Source organism: Triturus cristatus, chromosome 7, assembly GCF_964204655.1.
Source record: "Triturus cristatus chromosome 7, aTriCri1.1, whole genome shotgun sequence".
Classification (NCBI taxonomy): domain Eukaryota; kingdom Metazoa; phylum Chordata; class Amphibia; order Caudata; family Salamandridae; genus Triturus; species Triturus cristatus.
Window position 1 is genome coordinate 1133529585 of NC_140590.1, and position 16027 is coordinate 1133545611.

General features: G+C 43.2%; 1 protein-coding gene across 1 annotated transcript in view; it reads left to right on the top strand.

Annotated features, from left to right (window-relative positions):
- The window catches only part of CDHR2 (cadherin related family member 2), a 284644-nt gene that overhangs the window by 192620 nt on the left and 75997 nt on the right, over nucleotides 1–16027 (top strand). The window contains exons 18-21 of the mRNA XM_085618291.1: nucleotides 2079–2148; nucleotides 3137–3745; nucleotides 12784–12855; nucleotides 14051–14100. Of these exons, the coding sequence (XP_085474417.1) occupies nucleotides 2079–2148; nucleotides 3137–3745; nucleotides 12784–12855; nucleotides 14051–14100 (801 nt within the window). The remainder of the gene's footprint in view (nucleotides 1–2078; nucleotides 2149–3136; nucleotides 3746–12783; nucleotides 12856–14050; nucleotides 14101–16027) is intronic.

Genomic DNA, 16027 nt, shown 5'->3' on the forward strand with positions numbered 1-16027 from the left:
ACAGCAAAGCAAAATAATACTGCAAAAGCAGGCAATTGGTTCTATTCCCTAGAACTTTGGAGTATGCCCAGACGTGGGTCCCTTGCTCACTTTGCCACTGGATTCAAGCTAGCCTGCTGAAGAAGGGTGACAGACCCTGATACCGGTTCCAGGATGCTTGTTTCTGTTCTAGACCTGGCTTGGCAGTTTGGGTGGACTTTTCCCATGAGGCACAGGGTCAAGACTGATTTACATATAACTGGGCCTGAACTGAGGTTGCGAAGTGAGCTAAAGAACGATGATGGATTCAACCCAGATCTGTGACTGGGGGTGAGTGTCTGAAAAGTTTCAGCGCTCCGTCCATCATCCCCTTATGTTTGCTTTGTTTGCCCTAAGTTGGCAGGGTATGCCCAGAAGTGGGTCCTTTGCTCACTTTGCCACTGGATTCAAGCTAGCCTGGCTGAAGAGGGGTGGCACCCCAAAACTGGTCCTAGGATGCTTGTTTCTGTTTCAGACCCGGCTTGGCCGTTTGAGCTGGACTGTTCCCATGAGGAAAAGGGTCCAGACTGATTTGGATATGGCTGGGTCCAAACTGGGGTGATGTAGTGAGCAAAAGAACTATGGATTTAACCCAGATCTCGTGACTTGGGGTGAATGTTTGATTCATTCAGCATTCCATCCATCATCATCTGTTGCCACAGCACTATAAATAAATACAGCATATAACATAACATGCAGAGTACAACATAGTAAATGGCTCTTCGAAACAAGAGCATGGTACAAGGAACAGCACAGCAGTTAGAAACACCATGAAGAGTATAAATGAATCCGGCCCCACACTCCTAATGTTGTTCCCTCTCCACCAAGCGCATTCGCGGCTTTACCCACCCACCCACCCCTCCCCATCCCACTTGGCTTTCTTGCCTTAAACTCCCCTGCCAGGTCTTCCACCCCCCCCCCCCCCTCACCCCCCCTTCCTGCTCCCTGTTGCTCCTGCCACTCACTGGCCTTTAGTTGGCTCCCGAACCCACCCGCAATATTGCTTTCCAACCCCTCCACGTTGCATTCTTTTTTTAAATTAATTGTTGCTTCTTTTTGGGGTGGCCTGGAAGTTGCAGTTTGCTGCTGGGTCGCTCTTTTCAGGCGTTTGCCCGCACTTTTTTCATTGCTTTCATTTACCGCTCCAAGATCTTGGAACAGTGATTAAAAATGAAAAAAAGCCCACCACCGCGTCATGATGCATACATGTGCATATATGGTGATGCATGTGCGAATATATGTCATCACGGTGGGCCCGTGAAAGTGTCATGACGCATACGTGTGGATTTGTGATAAAACGTGCATGTTGTACGCATCATCTTGCTGTTTTTGTGTCGCTCCTATTTAGCATTGGCAACAATAATTTTTCTTGTTCTGATACTGACCAGCATTGACAAAAAAGCAGTGGCAGAGGCAAAAGTCGAGACCCTTTTAATGGACTTGGGCACAAAATATAATTCTTATTTGCACACATAAAAGATGCTGTTTTCTTGGAATTACTGTAACCTGATGACATAGTGTAAAGTAAACACCCAAGGGTGACTAAAAAAATAGAGAAGGACAAACAACTGAAAGAAAAAGCTGTGAACGAGTAAAGTATTGTCCAAAACGCACTGAGACTGAAGTGCACTTCCTTTATAGGCAGATGTGCAGATCTAACCCAGTCTAGCGCCAACACTCAGAGTGCAAGAAAGCCAATAGCTGAAGGTGTCCATTGCCCCATGTTGTATTCTTTGGCAGGCGAAGCAGAATGCCAGTGACAGTTGAACAGACCAATGAATGAAAAGGGATAAGCCCCTACATGTAGGCATCTAAAAATCAAAATGGGCATTCAAAGAGGGAGAAAGGCAAATTGGAATAGTGGTTGATTTGACACTCTACAGCTCAGTATTGTTTTGCTAGTGCCAAAGATGTAGCACAATTTGCTGCTATGTCCAGTGGGAAAGTCCTGGAGGTGGCACACCGTTGTTCAGTACTCTTGTACACCTTTCTGCTTGGCGCGTTGTCGCGTCCTACTCTTGTTTCCAGCATTCTAAAGTATGCTTCTGTTTATATGGCAGGACCTGAATGACGAGCGCCCAGAATTCAGCCTTTTGGACTACAAATTCTATGTGAATGAAAGTGAGACAGGTAAGCCCACCACTTCTCATGCATGGGCATGAGCGAGGGAACAAATGGTAATGCCTCACTTGTTTGTACATCCCATTCTCTTGTGTACTGTTGCGTCGCCTCCCACGCTATTATTGGTATAACATAGTCTACCACTGTGTTCAGCAGTGGAGTTGACAATCCCTAACATCCTGGATATTGGGCTAGTACCCTTCCTATCTTGTTTCTTTTTCTGTCTTGTCGCTCCCAAGAACGATAGAGTCCTCCCATCTTGCTGTTCTTGAGAGAGACCTGCCAGAATAATGCATTTTTGGAGCCTGTGCTGGATTAAACCCTCTGGAGGCCCCTAGGCAGTCGAAATTTCGCCCCCCCCGCAAATTATCTCCTAATAAGTTTTTTATCTTACCAACCAACAATTTTAATAAACCAATTTTATTACACAAAAGGAAACATTAACAATTATTAACGGTAAACATAAATTATTATTTTTTAATTTTAATAAACCAACAAAATGCTAAATATTCAATGGGTACATTACATTAACACAGTTTTTTCTCTATAGAGACTTTAGTGTAAAGTTTTTGTTTCATTGAGTTGATTAATTTTTTTCCAATCTTTTGGAAACAATTTAAGAAAGCTTGATTGTAATTGTCTTTCAAGATCAAATCAATATTATTTTGATCCATTGTCGCTGTACAAGGAGTGGGGCCCATAGGCCGGTGCCTACTTTGCCTGGTTGGGAACCTGGAACTGGTTGGAGCAGCACTGGCTGCCTGTCCATGACTTCTCTCAAGCAGCACTCTCTCCCAACCTGCTTTCAGAAGTATCATTTACCTTGTATAATGCTTTTGATGCAACACTTTTCTCACTTGCAGTTTTTTAAAGAGCACAGCCCGTGTTCTTTTGAGCACAGCACAGGTTCTTTTGAGTTGTAGTGCTGTGTGTCCTTTTTTTTTGGGAATTGCACATTGCTCCCACGTGACTGACATTTCTGTCTGCTTCCTTCTAGGTGCGGACGTAGGCAGCGTGGAAGCCACTGATGCTGACCAGACCGAGATCAACAACCGCATCACATTTCGGATTGTCAAAGGGAGCTCTGGAACCTTTCTGATCCGCTCTAACCAAGCTGGCCCTGGGCAGTACTGGGGTAACATCACGGTGGACCCAGATATTGCCCTGGATTATGAAGTCCAGAAGAACTTTACCTTGACCATTGAGGCCCAAGACGCTGGCATCAATAACGTCATCTTCACGTCTACGGCAACAGTGTCTGTCTTTGTGCTGGATGTTAATGACGAACCACCCATAGTAGACGCTTCCTCTCTGGTAGGAGTGAGGGTCTCTGAGAATGGGACCCAGGCTGGCCTGGTCACCATACTCCGTGGCTTTGACAAGGACACCCGACATGAGCTTGTGTTCGAGGAGTTGGGGGTGGCATGCTACAAGGGCCCCAGCGGTGCAGGCAGCATCTGCCATGATTGGTTCCAGCTGTTCCCCAATGGCTCCCTCTTCGTGAACAACAGCTGGGCCATTGACTTCGAGACCTGTGACCGCGTGGTTATGACGCTGCGCGTGGAAGACACGCTGACGCAGTTAGGAGACCGGTACAGCGACAACGGTAAGAGCCTGTTTAGTGTGCAGACTCGGAGTGAATTTTAAGTGAATGATTCCTGTGACGCACGTGGCTGGTCAGACTGGACAAATAGCAGAGATCGCAGACTGGTAGGGCATTAAGTGGATGATAAACTGAGGGGGTCTCTCATAGGGGCGTGGCCGATGTAATTAAGGGTGTGGCCTAAACCACTTAAGCTAAAAATCTATATTTAGCATAGTGTGCCGCCCCACTGGTATTTTGCTGTTTCTGTCCATTTATCCAGCTATTTAACACAACAAGTAATATTAAACTTACAACAAGCCAGGACTATTGGCTTTTGTCAATGGATGTAAATTACATAAGATAAATAAGCAACAACTATTACTCCGTTGTATATAATATTGAAAATGCTCCCGTAAGGCTAGAGCTGCGGACTTTCGAGCTGAGAAAGCAGGTTCGAGCCTCACGTGGGCGCAGCATCCTGTGATTCAAAACATGAATCTGTGCTTGTGTTATCTAACTGGTGCTCATGTTTGCACTGTATAATAATCAATAGCAGTGATGGATGGTACTATCGCAGAGTTAAGCTTTTTTTTTTTCTCCACCCTGAAGGTAAAAATGGAGAGCCCGATAGGGACCCGTGTCGGGACCTGCTTTTAGGAACTACCGGTGCTGAGCACTGGCAGGACCCAGCCCACTTAAAGCCCTGGTAATAATAATATCCATTTACTAGCCGGAGTATAGGATTGACACATGTACTGGAAGGAGCAGACAGACACTGGAGCAGCAGGGATATCCAGCTACCAATCAGGATAAAACATGAGCTGAAGTACTAGATGGATGCAAAGGCTTACCGGTGCTTCGATGACCGCCAGGGGCCAGTCCAGGCAAGCATTGGCTATGGTTCTAATGGCAGCACATTCACCCTATGCGGGAAGTATCAAGGGCAGCAGAACTGAGATGTGGTTGAAGGGGTAGGCAGGGCTTTAAGTGGGATGAAGAAACTGGGGGGGGGGGTGTCTCCAAGGGGCGTGTCTGAGGTAATTAAGGGCATGGCTTAAAAGCACAAAAGCTAAAAATCTGTGCTCAACATAGTGTGCTGCCCGATTGGTATTTTGCTGTTTCTGTCATTTAAGCAGATATACAATACAACAAGTAACGTTACACCTACAACAAGCCAGGACTATTGGCTTTGTCGTTGATGGTCAGTAGTATAAGAAAAAAAAGCAACAACTATGGTTTCCTTGTATAAAACATTGAAAATGTTTCAGTCCTGAAATGATGAGACTGTGAAAGAACTATAACTACTTTCTTTGAAGTTACATCAGAGGCAGTGAAGGGTGGCACTGCTGCAGAGTTAAGATTTTATTTTTCACCCTGAGTTTGAGGGCAAAAACGGAGAGCCCAATAAGGACCCATCTCAGAAGCGGCTTTTTAGAACTGTCGGTGCTGAGCACCGACAGGACCCGGCCCACTTAAAGCCCTGGGGGTAGGTGTTTTCCGAAGCTGGCGGTTTTTCCTCACACCGAGAAGCGTTGTGCCAATGTTGACTTTCTAGAGAAGCATAAGCCGAGATTCTTATGTTTGAAAAAGCTTTATTAGCAAACAATGACATATGTAACAAACCAGCAATACAATTCAAAACAGGAATAAAACATCAGAATTGGCTGGTATCTGAAAAAGAAGAGTAAAAGCAATTTTGGGATTTTTATATAAAGAGGAAGGGAGGAAGGAACAAAAGCAGAAGGGGTAAGGAGAGAGGAGGTAGCAACAACATTATGGTATAAAGAAATAAAACACAGAGAAAGGCATATTAGATTGCATCATTGTAGATAAGTAAATATGAATTATCAAATGGATACGTATACATATTAATATTAAGTGAACAGGGTAAGAACAAAAAGAACAGAGATAAAGTTATTCAAGGAGGTTTAAAATTTTCAGCAGTTCGATGCGAAATATTATTTAAAACAATATGATCTAAATAGGTGGTAAGGGGTAACTAGAAGAGATCTCTATTTAACATTGGTTTGCAGGAGGAGGCGAAAGCAACATCAAGTCTATGAAAATGACAGAGGGTATTCCACCAATGTTGTATGGAAAGGTTTGTGAGAGTTTTCCAATTAAAGGAGATGTGTTGAAAGGCTAGAGCAAGCATAGGATCAAAAAGACCATGCTCATGAGAGGGAAGATCTAAAGATTCAGAGAGGCTACCAGCAAAGAGGAGGGGAATAGAATAAGGAATGGAAATTGTGAACAGTCGAGAGATGCATGACCAAACCTTACCCCAAAAATCTGAAACAGTAGGGCAAAGAAAGAGAAGATGGAGAAGGTCAGCATTAGAAGAGCCACAAGTCCAACATTTAGAGACAGCAGAGGAAGAAAAACAAGCTAAAGATGTAGGGGAAAGATAAAGTCTGTGGTAAAGGAAAAACATAGACTGGGTAAGAGAGGCAGCACGAGAATTTTTTAAGTATCTAGACCAGAGTTTATCCCAGAAAATGGTGGACCATTCACATCTCAGATCCGACTCCCAAGAAAGTTCCAATTTAGATTTAGCTCGATCAGGATTGGGGGCTAAAAAGAATTTATATATAAGAGAGGCCTTGGGTAGAGTAAGGAGTATTTTAAGAAGGGGATTTTGGGTATCAGATAAGGGTTGAGAGGGGAGAGAAAAGTAAGTGTCAAGAATGATTGACATAAGAGTAGTAAACTACTGCAAAAAGGAGCGAGGGCAATGGAATATGGATTGAAATTGAGGAAAGGAGCAAGGTGAGACTCCATTAAAAAGATGCTTAACCCATATAATACCCTTTAATCTCCACGCTTTCCAAAAAATGGGCCTATTCCTGAGGAAGATAAGCGAATTATGTCAAATAGGGGAGTCTAAGGAAGATTCACGAGAAATAGGAGCGGGGTGGACCAAAGGTTTCAAGAGAGAGCAGGTGTGTCTAAATAAGGGAAGAGAAGTATGAGAAGATTTGGTAGAAAAACACATAACTTCATTGAAAGAGAAGGGTAATAACAAGGTTTGTTCAATGGAGAGCCAAAGGGTAGTATAGGTGGAGGGGTCTGATAAGAGCCATTTGGAGGCCTGGCGAAGGGAGAAGGACTTATGATAAAGGCGAAAATCCGGGAAGTTTACCCCACTTTTAGATTTTGGCTTTCGTAGAGAAGATAAAGCAATTCTGGCTTTTTTATTCTTCCAAAGACATTTAGAGAGACATGAATCAATACATTTGAAATAGACAGCAGGAATGTGAACGGGAAGCATGGAGAGTATATAAATTAAAATTGGGGCAATCATCATCTTAACCGAATCCAACCGACCCCACCAAGAAAGAAAAAGAGGGTTCCAAGAAGAAGGTAGTTTTTCAATACGAGATAAGGCTGAAGACATATTCAATTTGATGGAAGAAGCGATGGAGTTGGAAAACCATATGCCTAGGTATTTGATTTTTGAACTGTTCCAAGCAAACCTAGTGGAAGAGAAGGAGTGGGGATAACAGAATTTTGTAATGGGGAGAATTTCAGTCTTGTCTGAATTAAATTTGTAATCGGAGACTTGCGAAAAGGATTCAAATTCAAGTAGTAAAGGAGGAATAGAAGTTTCAGGAGCAGAAATAAATAGAAGAATATCGTCTGTATACGCAGAAAGTTTCAACTGGTGATCACCATAAGGAAAATCGGAAATGGAATCGTTATTATGGATAGAAGACAAAAAGGGCTCAAGAGCTAGAACAAAAAGAAGAGGGGATAAAGGACAGCCCTGACGAACACCACATTGGAGAAGAAAAGAAGGTGAGACACGACCATTAACTAAGACCGAGGCTTTAGGAGCAGAATATAGTAAGGAAGTAAGAGATATGAATTTAGAACCAAAACCATGCTATTGTAGCGATGCAAACAAAAAGGACCAATCTACTCTATCAAAAGCTTTTTCTGCGTCAACAGAGATAGCAGCCAGAGATGTAGATAAGGAGGGAACTTTATTTAAAACATTGAGAAAAAGACGAGAGTTATCGGAAGTTAGTCTTCCTTTCACAAAGCCACATTGCTCTTTACCGATAAGATGAGGCATGAGGGGATCTAAACGTGAAGCTAGCAACTTAGCAAACAATTTATAGTCAGCGTTGACGAGAGAAATTAGCTGATAATTTTTACAAAATTTTGGATCACGACCTTCTTTAGGAATGAGGCAGATAGTGGCCCCCTGGAAGGTCCCCTCTGTTTTACCAGCTAAATAAAATGTGTGAAAAAGCGTTAGAAGTTTCGGGAGTAGTAAATCAGAAAAATGCAAATAAAATTCAACAGAAAATCCATCTGGACCAGGCGTTTTCCCCTTAGTGAGAGTATTCAAAGCGGTGGAGAGTTCAGTAAGGGAGAGATCATTATCAAGATCAAGAAGGTTAAGATGGGAAGTAGAAGGAGAAGGAATTTTATCAAGATAAGACTGGATGAGAGAAGTGGAGGGAGGAGATTCTGGCGTATAAAGATTTTGATAAAAAAGTTTAAATTAGTTGAGAATCTCCTGATCTTTATGCAGAAGGGAATTATTAGAAGAGTAAATGGAATCTATAAGAGTGCGCTCCTTGCGTGTTTTGAGGTAATTTGCTAAACGTTTCCCAGCTTTATTACGACCACCATAATAACGGGCGCTACTCCGAAGGAGCATTGGTGAAGCATTGTCAGTAGTGGTTTTGTTAAAAGCAATTTTCGCTCGAATCAGTTCTGAGGAGATAGAATTTTTAGAGGAGGTAGAATTCATGTTCCAGTAGTTTAATATGTGTTAAGGTAGTTGTCCGCTGTTGAAGAAAGCGCTTCTTTTTCTTTGAAACAAAGTCTATAATGTAGCCTCTAGCAGCGGCTTTAAAAGAGTCCCAGATAACATGGGGGAGGAGCTGGAGTTGCAGTTAATTTTAAAGAATTCATTAGCAATATACCGAAAGGAGGAAGAGACGAGAGTGTTGGTAAGAAGAGAGTTATTAAAACGCCATCGAGAAGATTTCGGATGTGGAGGGAGTAAATCTAGATCTGTTACAATTGGGGCATGATCAGAGATAACTATGAGCTCAATAGAGGAAGACAGTAAATTTTGAGATAAAGACTGAGAAAGAAAAATATAGTCTAGACGAGAAAGAGATGCATAAGGAGGAGAGAAAAAAGAATAATCAAGAGTGTCAGGGTGAGAAAGTCTCCAAGAGTCAATGAGATGTGTCTGAGAGATAGTATCAAGAAATTGTTTGTGAGTCCTATGTGGAATAAAATGGACTGTGGACTTGCGGTCTAGGAATGGATCTACAATTTGGTTGCAGTCACCATCTTATATATATAAATCATCACAAAACTGAATACATTTTTGGGTAATCCCTGGCCAAAAAGAGCAATCAGGTTGTGTGGGACCATCAACATTAAAAACAGTTAAATGAACAGAATTCATTGATAATTTGGCAAGTATCCATCTACCTTCCATGTCATTTTCTTGTGATATAACTTTACATTTCAATTTCTTATGACAGAGGATACCAACACCATTTTTTTTATTAGTGGATGGAGAGAATAAAACCGTACCCACCCAGCCCCTTTTCAACTTAAATGATTTAGTATCTGTGAGATGTGTCTCCTGTAAAAGAACTATGTCTGTGTTATAAGAGGCAAGGTGGGAAAGGATTCTCTGTCTTTTAATAGGATTGATAAAACCCTTTACATTCCAGCAGATAACTCTGAAAGTAAAAGCATTAAAAATTTAAAAGAAACAAAATCCACAATGATAGGAGGATGAGAAATGTTGTCAAAGAATAAAGGGAAAAAGGGATAAGAAAGGGGGAGGACAAGGGAAAGGGAAAATAAAGAGCATGAGAGGAGACAGAATAAAAACTTATCTGAATGTAAAGGAGTAACATTATGTATACAATAAGACATGTGAAAAATACAAATGAGCTGCGCATTAATGAATACAAAAAACAGAAAATAAAAGGGAATAGGGGGAGGAAATAAGGAGAAAGAGAGGGGAGACCATTGAAAAGGAGAGAGAAAGATGATGAATCCATAAGGGGAAAAAAGACGAGAAGGAAGAAAAGGAAAAGGGGTGGGAAGAAGAAAATTAAAGAGAGACAGTACATATCCAAAAAGGATGACTGAAAAAACATACCTGATGGGGGTAAGGAAAATAACACAAGGGCTAGGGCGACGTACAACAAAATGAAACACCCAATCCGGAGACTCCGGACCACTTCAGAACAAGAGGAAGTATGAAAATGAACCAAACTCATTTAGGAAACGACAAATAACCTGTGAGGATACAAAAGGGAAATCAACCAAACGTCATGTAAAAGTAATTAAAGAACAATGCAAAAACTAAGTTAAAAGGCATAAAGATAAGAAAGGAGTGCACACTTGAACCATAAGATCTATGTAGTAAAGTGAAGAAGGAATGAATAAGAAATGTGTCGTGAACAACTAGAAAGAGAAGGATAAGGAAAATACTAGAGAGAAACATAGAGGAATCCAGTAGCAAAGATGAAAAACCAAATAAAATAGAGCTAAACCAGAGATGGAAAGCAAAGTAAAATAGAGCTAAACCATGAAACTGGAGTAAAATTAAACAGAAACACAACTGAACCACAGGAAAGCAAAGGAGAGGGGCTGAAGAAGAAACAAAATAGTAAGAATATATAACAGATCAAACATTAGTAAATAACAGCAACTATAATATGCCAAAGGCAGATCTATGTAGAGAATTACATAGAAATACAAATAGGGTTATGTTTAGTCAACCAGAAGAAGGTCCAGCAGTATCCATGATATTTGCAGTATGGGAGTGGATACATTTCTTGAGTTCCGCCGAATCTTCAAATGTGGAAGTGTTATTCTGAAAAGTTACTTTGAATAGGCAGGGATGAAAAAGGCCAAAACGAGCTCCAAGTGTACAGAGAGGAGCACGAAGATTGGGAATCTCCTTCCGCCTGGTTGCAGTAGCATTAGAAACATCTTGGGACAGAAAAACCCTTTGACCAAGCCAAGAAATCTGGCGTTTAGCTGTGGCTGCTGAGAGGACTGATAGTAAGTCAGTAAATTTCAAGAAAAGTATAATAACACCTCTGGGTTTGGTTGATGAAGCAGAGAGTGATGGACGAGGACCAAGCCTGTGCGCCCTCTGAATGCTAAGGGACGTTGAAGATGGCATATCCAACAGCTTTGGAAAGAAGGAGGAGAAAAAGGAAACAGGATCATCTCCTTCCAAAGACTCGGGAAGACCATAAATGTGCAGGTTATTCCTTCTGTTCCGATTTTCCAAATCCTCAGTGTGCTGTTGAAGCCTGCATACCTCTTTTTCCAGAGAGGTAATTCTCTGAGAGTCACCCTGTACAACTGAAATGTGTTGTTCAACTGTAGACAGTCTATTCTCCATGGAGAACCACTTATCCTCCAGAGATTGCATTCTGTTGTTTGTTTCTTCAACATCCGGTCGTATGGCACGAATCTCCTCCAATAGTAGTTCCATAGATATAGCAGAAGATGACCTATCCGGAGAAGGAGGGTCAATCTTTAAACGTTTAGTGGCTGAAGATGAAGGAGTAGGCTTACTGGACACAGACTGTGCAGAAGAGGTGCGGGGAGAAGGAACACCAGCCATCTCTCCAGTAACAACAAGTGTAGATACTGCTTGTAATGTCGAGGGAGGCGAAAGTGGCGCGTGCAATTTAGGAACAAAAATAAACTGTTGCTTGCGCAATTTTCCCATATGAAGCGCAACACATATAGTGCCTCGTACGTCACACTAAACACATTATAGCAAAACTCCTCATAAAGAAGGACATATGACCTCTAAGCATGTAACTGAGAGAGACTGAAGAGTAGCAGGAGTCATTCAAAAAGGTAATATTCACAATATACTTAGGTAACAGGAGTGACTCATTCAGAATTAGGACCAAGAGGAGGAGTCACAGTAAAAAATATTTAGAAAAAATCACAGGAACCATGAAGGATTATAATGAATAGGCACATTTTACATAAGCAGTCCTGAAAAAGCTGACCGAGTAATGGTGAAAAAATGACAGGCATCCTGAGGTAAATGTGAACAGGTTAGGAAATACCACAAGTAACTTGTTGCATTAAATATGCAGGTATCATTAGGAAAATGTGGCAGCAGGAGTTAAGACTGCAGGCATTTCAGGTGCAAGAGCAGAAAGACAGTCAGTCATGCGCACCACCACAGAAGAGCCGCGGAAGAGGCAGCCTCAAAATGGTGGTTGCTCTGAGGCGTGATCGTCGGAGGCAAAATGCGGGAAAAGCGCGACACGCTGGAAAGTCAAAATGCGCTCACCAAAGCCTCAACATGTTCCAGTATTCGACGGGGAGCAGTCCTTCAAAAGAAGACACGGGAAAACGCCGCTTCTCATCTCGAGGAGTCCTGAAGTGGCGGAGCAGCTCCGTTAGGTGGCCATCTTGCCAGGCACCGAAACCACGCCCCCCCATAAGATTCTGCTGCAATGGTTTGCCCCAGTGTAGCATGAAAGAATGCTGCGAAGCTGCGCATATTCTGCATGTCCGGCCTCTAGAAGCAGAACTCTCTCTTCCTTGCGGTTTGGGATTTGTGGCTTTTATATTACTCATACCCCCTGCGTGCTTCCTTTTTACCTGTAGGTAATTCAACTTGTATTATTCAGGGCTCCTGCCAGTTTGGAGATGCTGGGGGCACTCTCTGCATGGATGCAGCTTTTTAAAGAGATACAGCCCCAGTTTTTCCCAGCAGGGGGCGCTGCTGGGATGTTTTGTCATTAGGACACCGTGGGGACCTGCGGATGCTCCATCGGCTCTCCCAAAAGAGGGCCATGTTGGGCTACATGCTGCTGCCTATCAGTGGCGACTTTGTTATTTCTGTGTAAGTCTTCTTCTGTTATACCTGAGTTATTTAGTGCTGGCCTGGCAGGGTGAGTCTACTTCCCATGCGGCGCCCTCACTGAGCCTGGTTTAATAATAATTATTACTAATGTAATGATGAGTAGAAAAAAAATTGTGACATGCTCGCGCTCTGACATTCTCTCCCTTCCTCCCCATAGTGACCTTAACTATCACCATTGTGGATGTTAATGACAACGCCCCGGTGTTCCTGGAAAATGAAGAAGCATTTGGTGAGAAACACATTCCAATCAATCAATTCTAAAGCTTCAGAGGCAACTAAACGTGAATGAGTCTCCAAATGCCACCCGCTCATCCTGATCCTTTCATCTACCTGTCCATTGTTCTGTCCAACCACTGTTCTGGACACCAGTCCATCCACCTACTCAACCCACAATCCACCCATCCACCCATTCATCCATCCATCCATCCATCCATCCATCCATCCATCCATCCATCCATCCATCCATCCATCCATCCATCCATCCATCCACCCATCCATCCACCCATCCATCCATCCTACCTACCTATCTATCCCACACATTGCCTGAATCAATCCACCACCCATTCACCCATCCTTACTTTCACCCCACCCATCTATGCTACACATGGACTCAGGGGGGCGTTGTTAATCAGCTAGGGTCGAAGTGGGGTTCTTTAGGGGCCTCTCTGCAACTCGGCAGACAAAAGCTCCTAATTAACTATCTTCGGAAAGAAGAGTCATGGGTTGATCGAAAAGGGAAAGAAGGATGGAACGTTGGAAGGAGATATGAAAGTAAGGAAGGATGAAAGAAAGGCAGGAAGATTGATAGGACGGGTGAGTGGGTGCATGAAGGAGCAGGTGGGTTGATGGGTGAATGGATAGGTCGATGGGGTGGCAAAATAAATGGAAATCTGAGAGGGTGATGGATGAATTAGTGAAAGGATGGCAAAGTAAATGGAAATCTGACTGGATTAATGGGTGGATGGCCAAAACGATCATTTAATGGATGAAAAGCCATATTGGTGGATGTGTAAGTCAAAGGATGTATGTATGTATGGGTGGGTGAATATATGGACGCATGCATAGATGATGGCTGTGTGAGTGGATTGATGGACTGGTGTAAGGTTAAATGATGGAGGAAAGAATGAATGGATGGCAGAATATAAAGCTGAAATGGTAGATATCAGCAGTTGAATGGAAGGGTGAAAGGATGAAAGCATAGATACTGGGATGGAAGAGACAAGGGAGCTCTTCTAGGAAGGGTCAGGCTGACTTTGTTCGCTTGCTTGTTGCGTCAGAGCTTTGTATCAAAGTGGGGATATTTTAGTTTTCTGGCTACTTATTTGCACTGACTGAATCGATCCATCCATCGGTCCTTCCTTCTGCCCACTCACCCATCCATCCATCCGACATTGTATCATTTTCCTTTTTTTTGTTTTCCATAGTTGTGGTTCCTGCAGTTGCTCCCCTTGACCTTCAGGTTGCAGTTGTGCAGGTAACTAAATGAAACTTCCAGCAATCCCTCCGCTGTCCGCAGACTCCCTCCCTCCCTCCCTCCCACCCTCCCTCCCACCCTCCCACCCTCCCTCCCATCCTTCCTTCCTTCCTTCCTTCCTTCCCTCCATCCATCTTCCTTTCTTTTCTCTTACGTTCCTTCTCGCTTCTTTCATCGCTCCCTCGCATACTTCCTTCCATCCTCCCCTTGTTTACCGTTCCCTTCATCCACTCGCCCTTCCTTCCTATTGCAGTAATTGTTACTGCTAAATGCTTGGAGATGTATGTCTAAACTTCAATGTAACAGCACAGTCACCTGTAACCCAGTGGCGTAACAAAAGTTTGAGGGGCTCCCCTACAATGTACACGGAGGGGCCCCCTCTCTGGATTTAATCCGGAGCGCTAAGGCCCAAGTACTGTGCTGAGGGGTCCCCCTGCAGCTCGGGGTGCCCTCGCACAGCGTGGGATGCAGAGGCCGGTGTTACACCCCTGCTCCAACCGTGTATTACAAGGACATTCCTGCTGCAGTCATGGCATTTTCAACTACGAGATCTCCCCTACAATATTTTCTGATTTCAAAGGAGAAGGATGATTGGTTGTTTTAGTCCTGCTGAACTGATATACTCGCTACTATTAAACGAGATTCCCTCTCTACATGTTAGTGCACGGGGGCAACACGGAGAGTGAGACAGACATTCCAACACTTTCCTGTTTTTTTAGGTCTCGCCTAGCATTGCAGCGCACATGGGCTGTTCGCTTTGCGAGGCATATGGTATATACTTTAGCGGTGAAGCTTTGCGTAAGCTCCGCCCATCTTTTTGTTTGGCCTCCATCCTAAATGTTGCCTTCTGATTGGTTTTTCCCTTGTTAGTCCCTCCTCCTAATGTCCATGGCGTAATTTGTACACATCTGAGGCTATTGGCCCCTTTACTCAACATTATTTTTGTCCCTGTATCCCCCCTCCCCCTAACGCAGTCCATGATATTCGCCAACCCCTCACCCCCCCTCCCGTTTGTGCCTTCTTTCCACTCCCACTCCCATTTTTAATGCAATATGTCTTGCTTGTATAATTTCTGATTTGGGAGATCATCTGCAAGGGCGTTTCTCAACTGACCGCTAGAGGGCAGTGACAGTCAATAAGCTTTCTCTTTTGCTCTCTTTTCAGGAAATTCGTTATATTTTTCTGCCATGATTTTTTGCACGTTACTTGCACATGAAAACGCAGATTCCCATAAGTTTAAACGAGAATAGTAATGCAAAAGACAGTATTTCCCGCTCGTTAAGTATTCTAATCTGACTTTAGCCTTAAAACGTTGAATAACTGCTGTTTGCTTCCTTCACTTTGCATCCTTGATTTCAGGCTATGGGTGTTGCTTGGCAACTGACAACATGCATTTCAATGCTCCCCTCCAACCAGGAGGATAATAGGAAGTTTAGGGTTTTCATCACTTTCTCATTTACTATATTGTGTCCCGTTGTCATTTTATGATTTTGATTGATACACCTATGGGCCTGGTAGAATGTACAATTTGAGCAATGCATTTTCCACCTGTCACCAGTGTTATGACACAACACTTGACAAGGTTGTGTGAAGAACGCTTTATTACTTCACGAGTTAAAGGAGAGCACACCCAACAATTGCTAACTCTTCCAACTGTCAAAGGGGCATATTTACAAGCCCCTAACGCCACTGGAGCGTCACTTTTTCTGACGCTCCAGTGGTGTTGGTCTCCGACCAATATTTACAGGGTGGTGCTAAGCCACTTAAAGTGGTTTAACGCCACCTTGCAAATATGCCCCTTTCCGCTGCAGTCTGCTGCGGCAAAGGGGCGGGCAATGGGTGTTGCAGTGGGCATTCCACTGCAACACCCATTGCTTTTTGACATTGCCCCATATTTACAAGGACGGGGAGCGCCAAAAACTAAGAC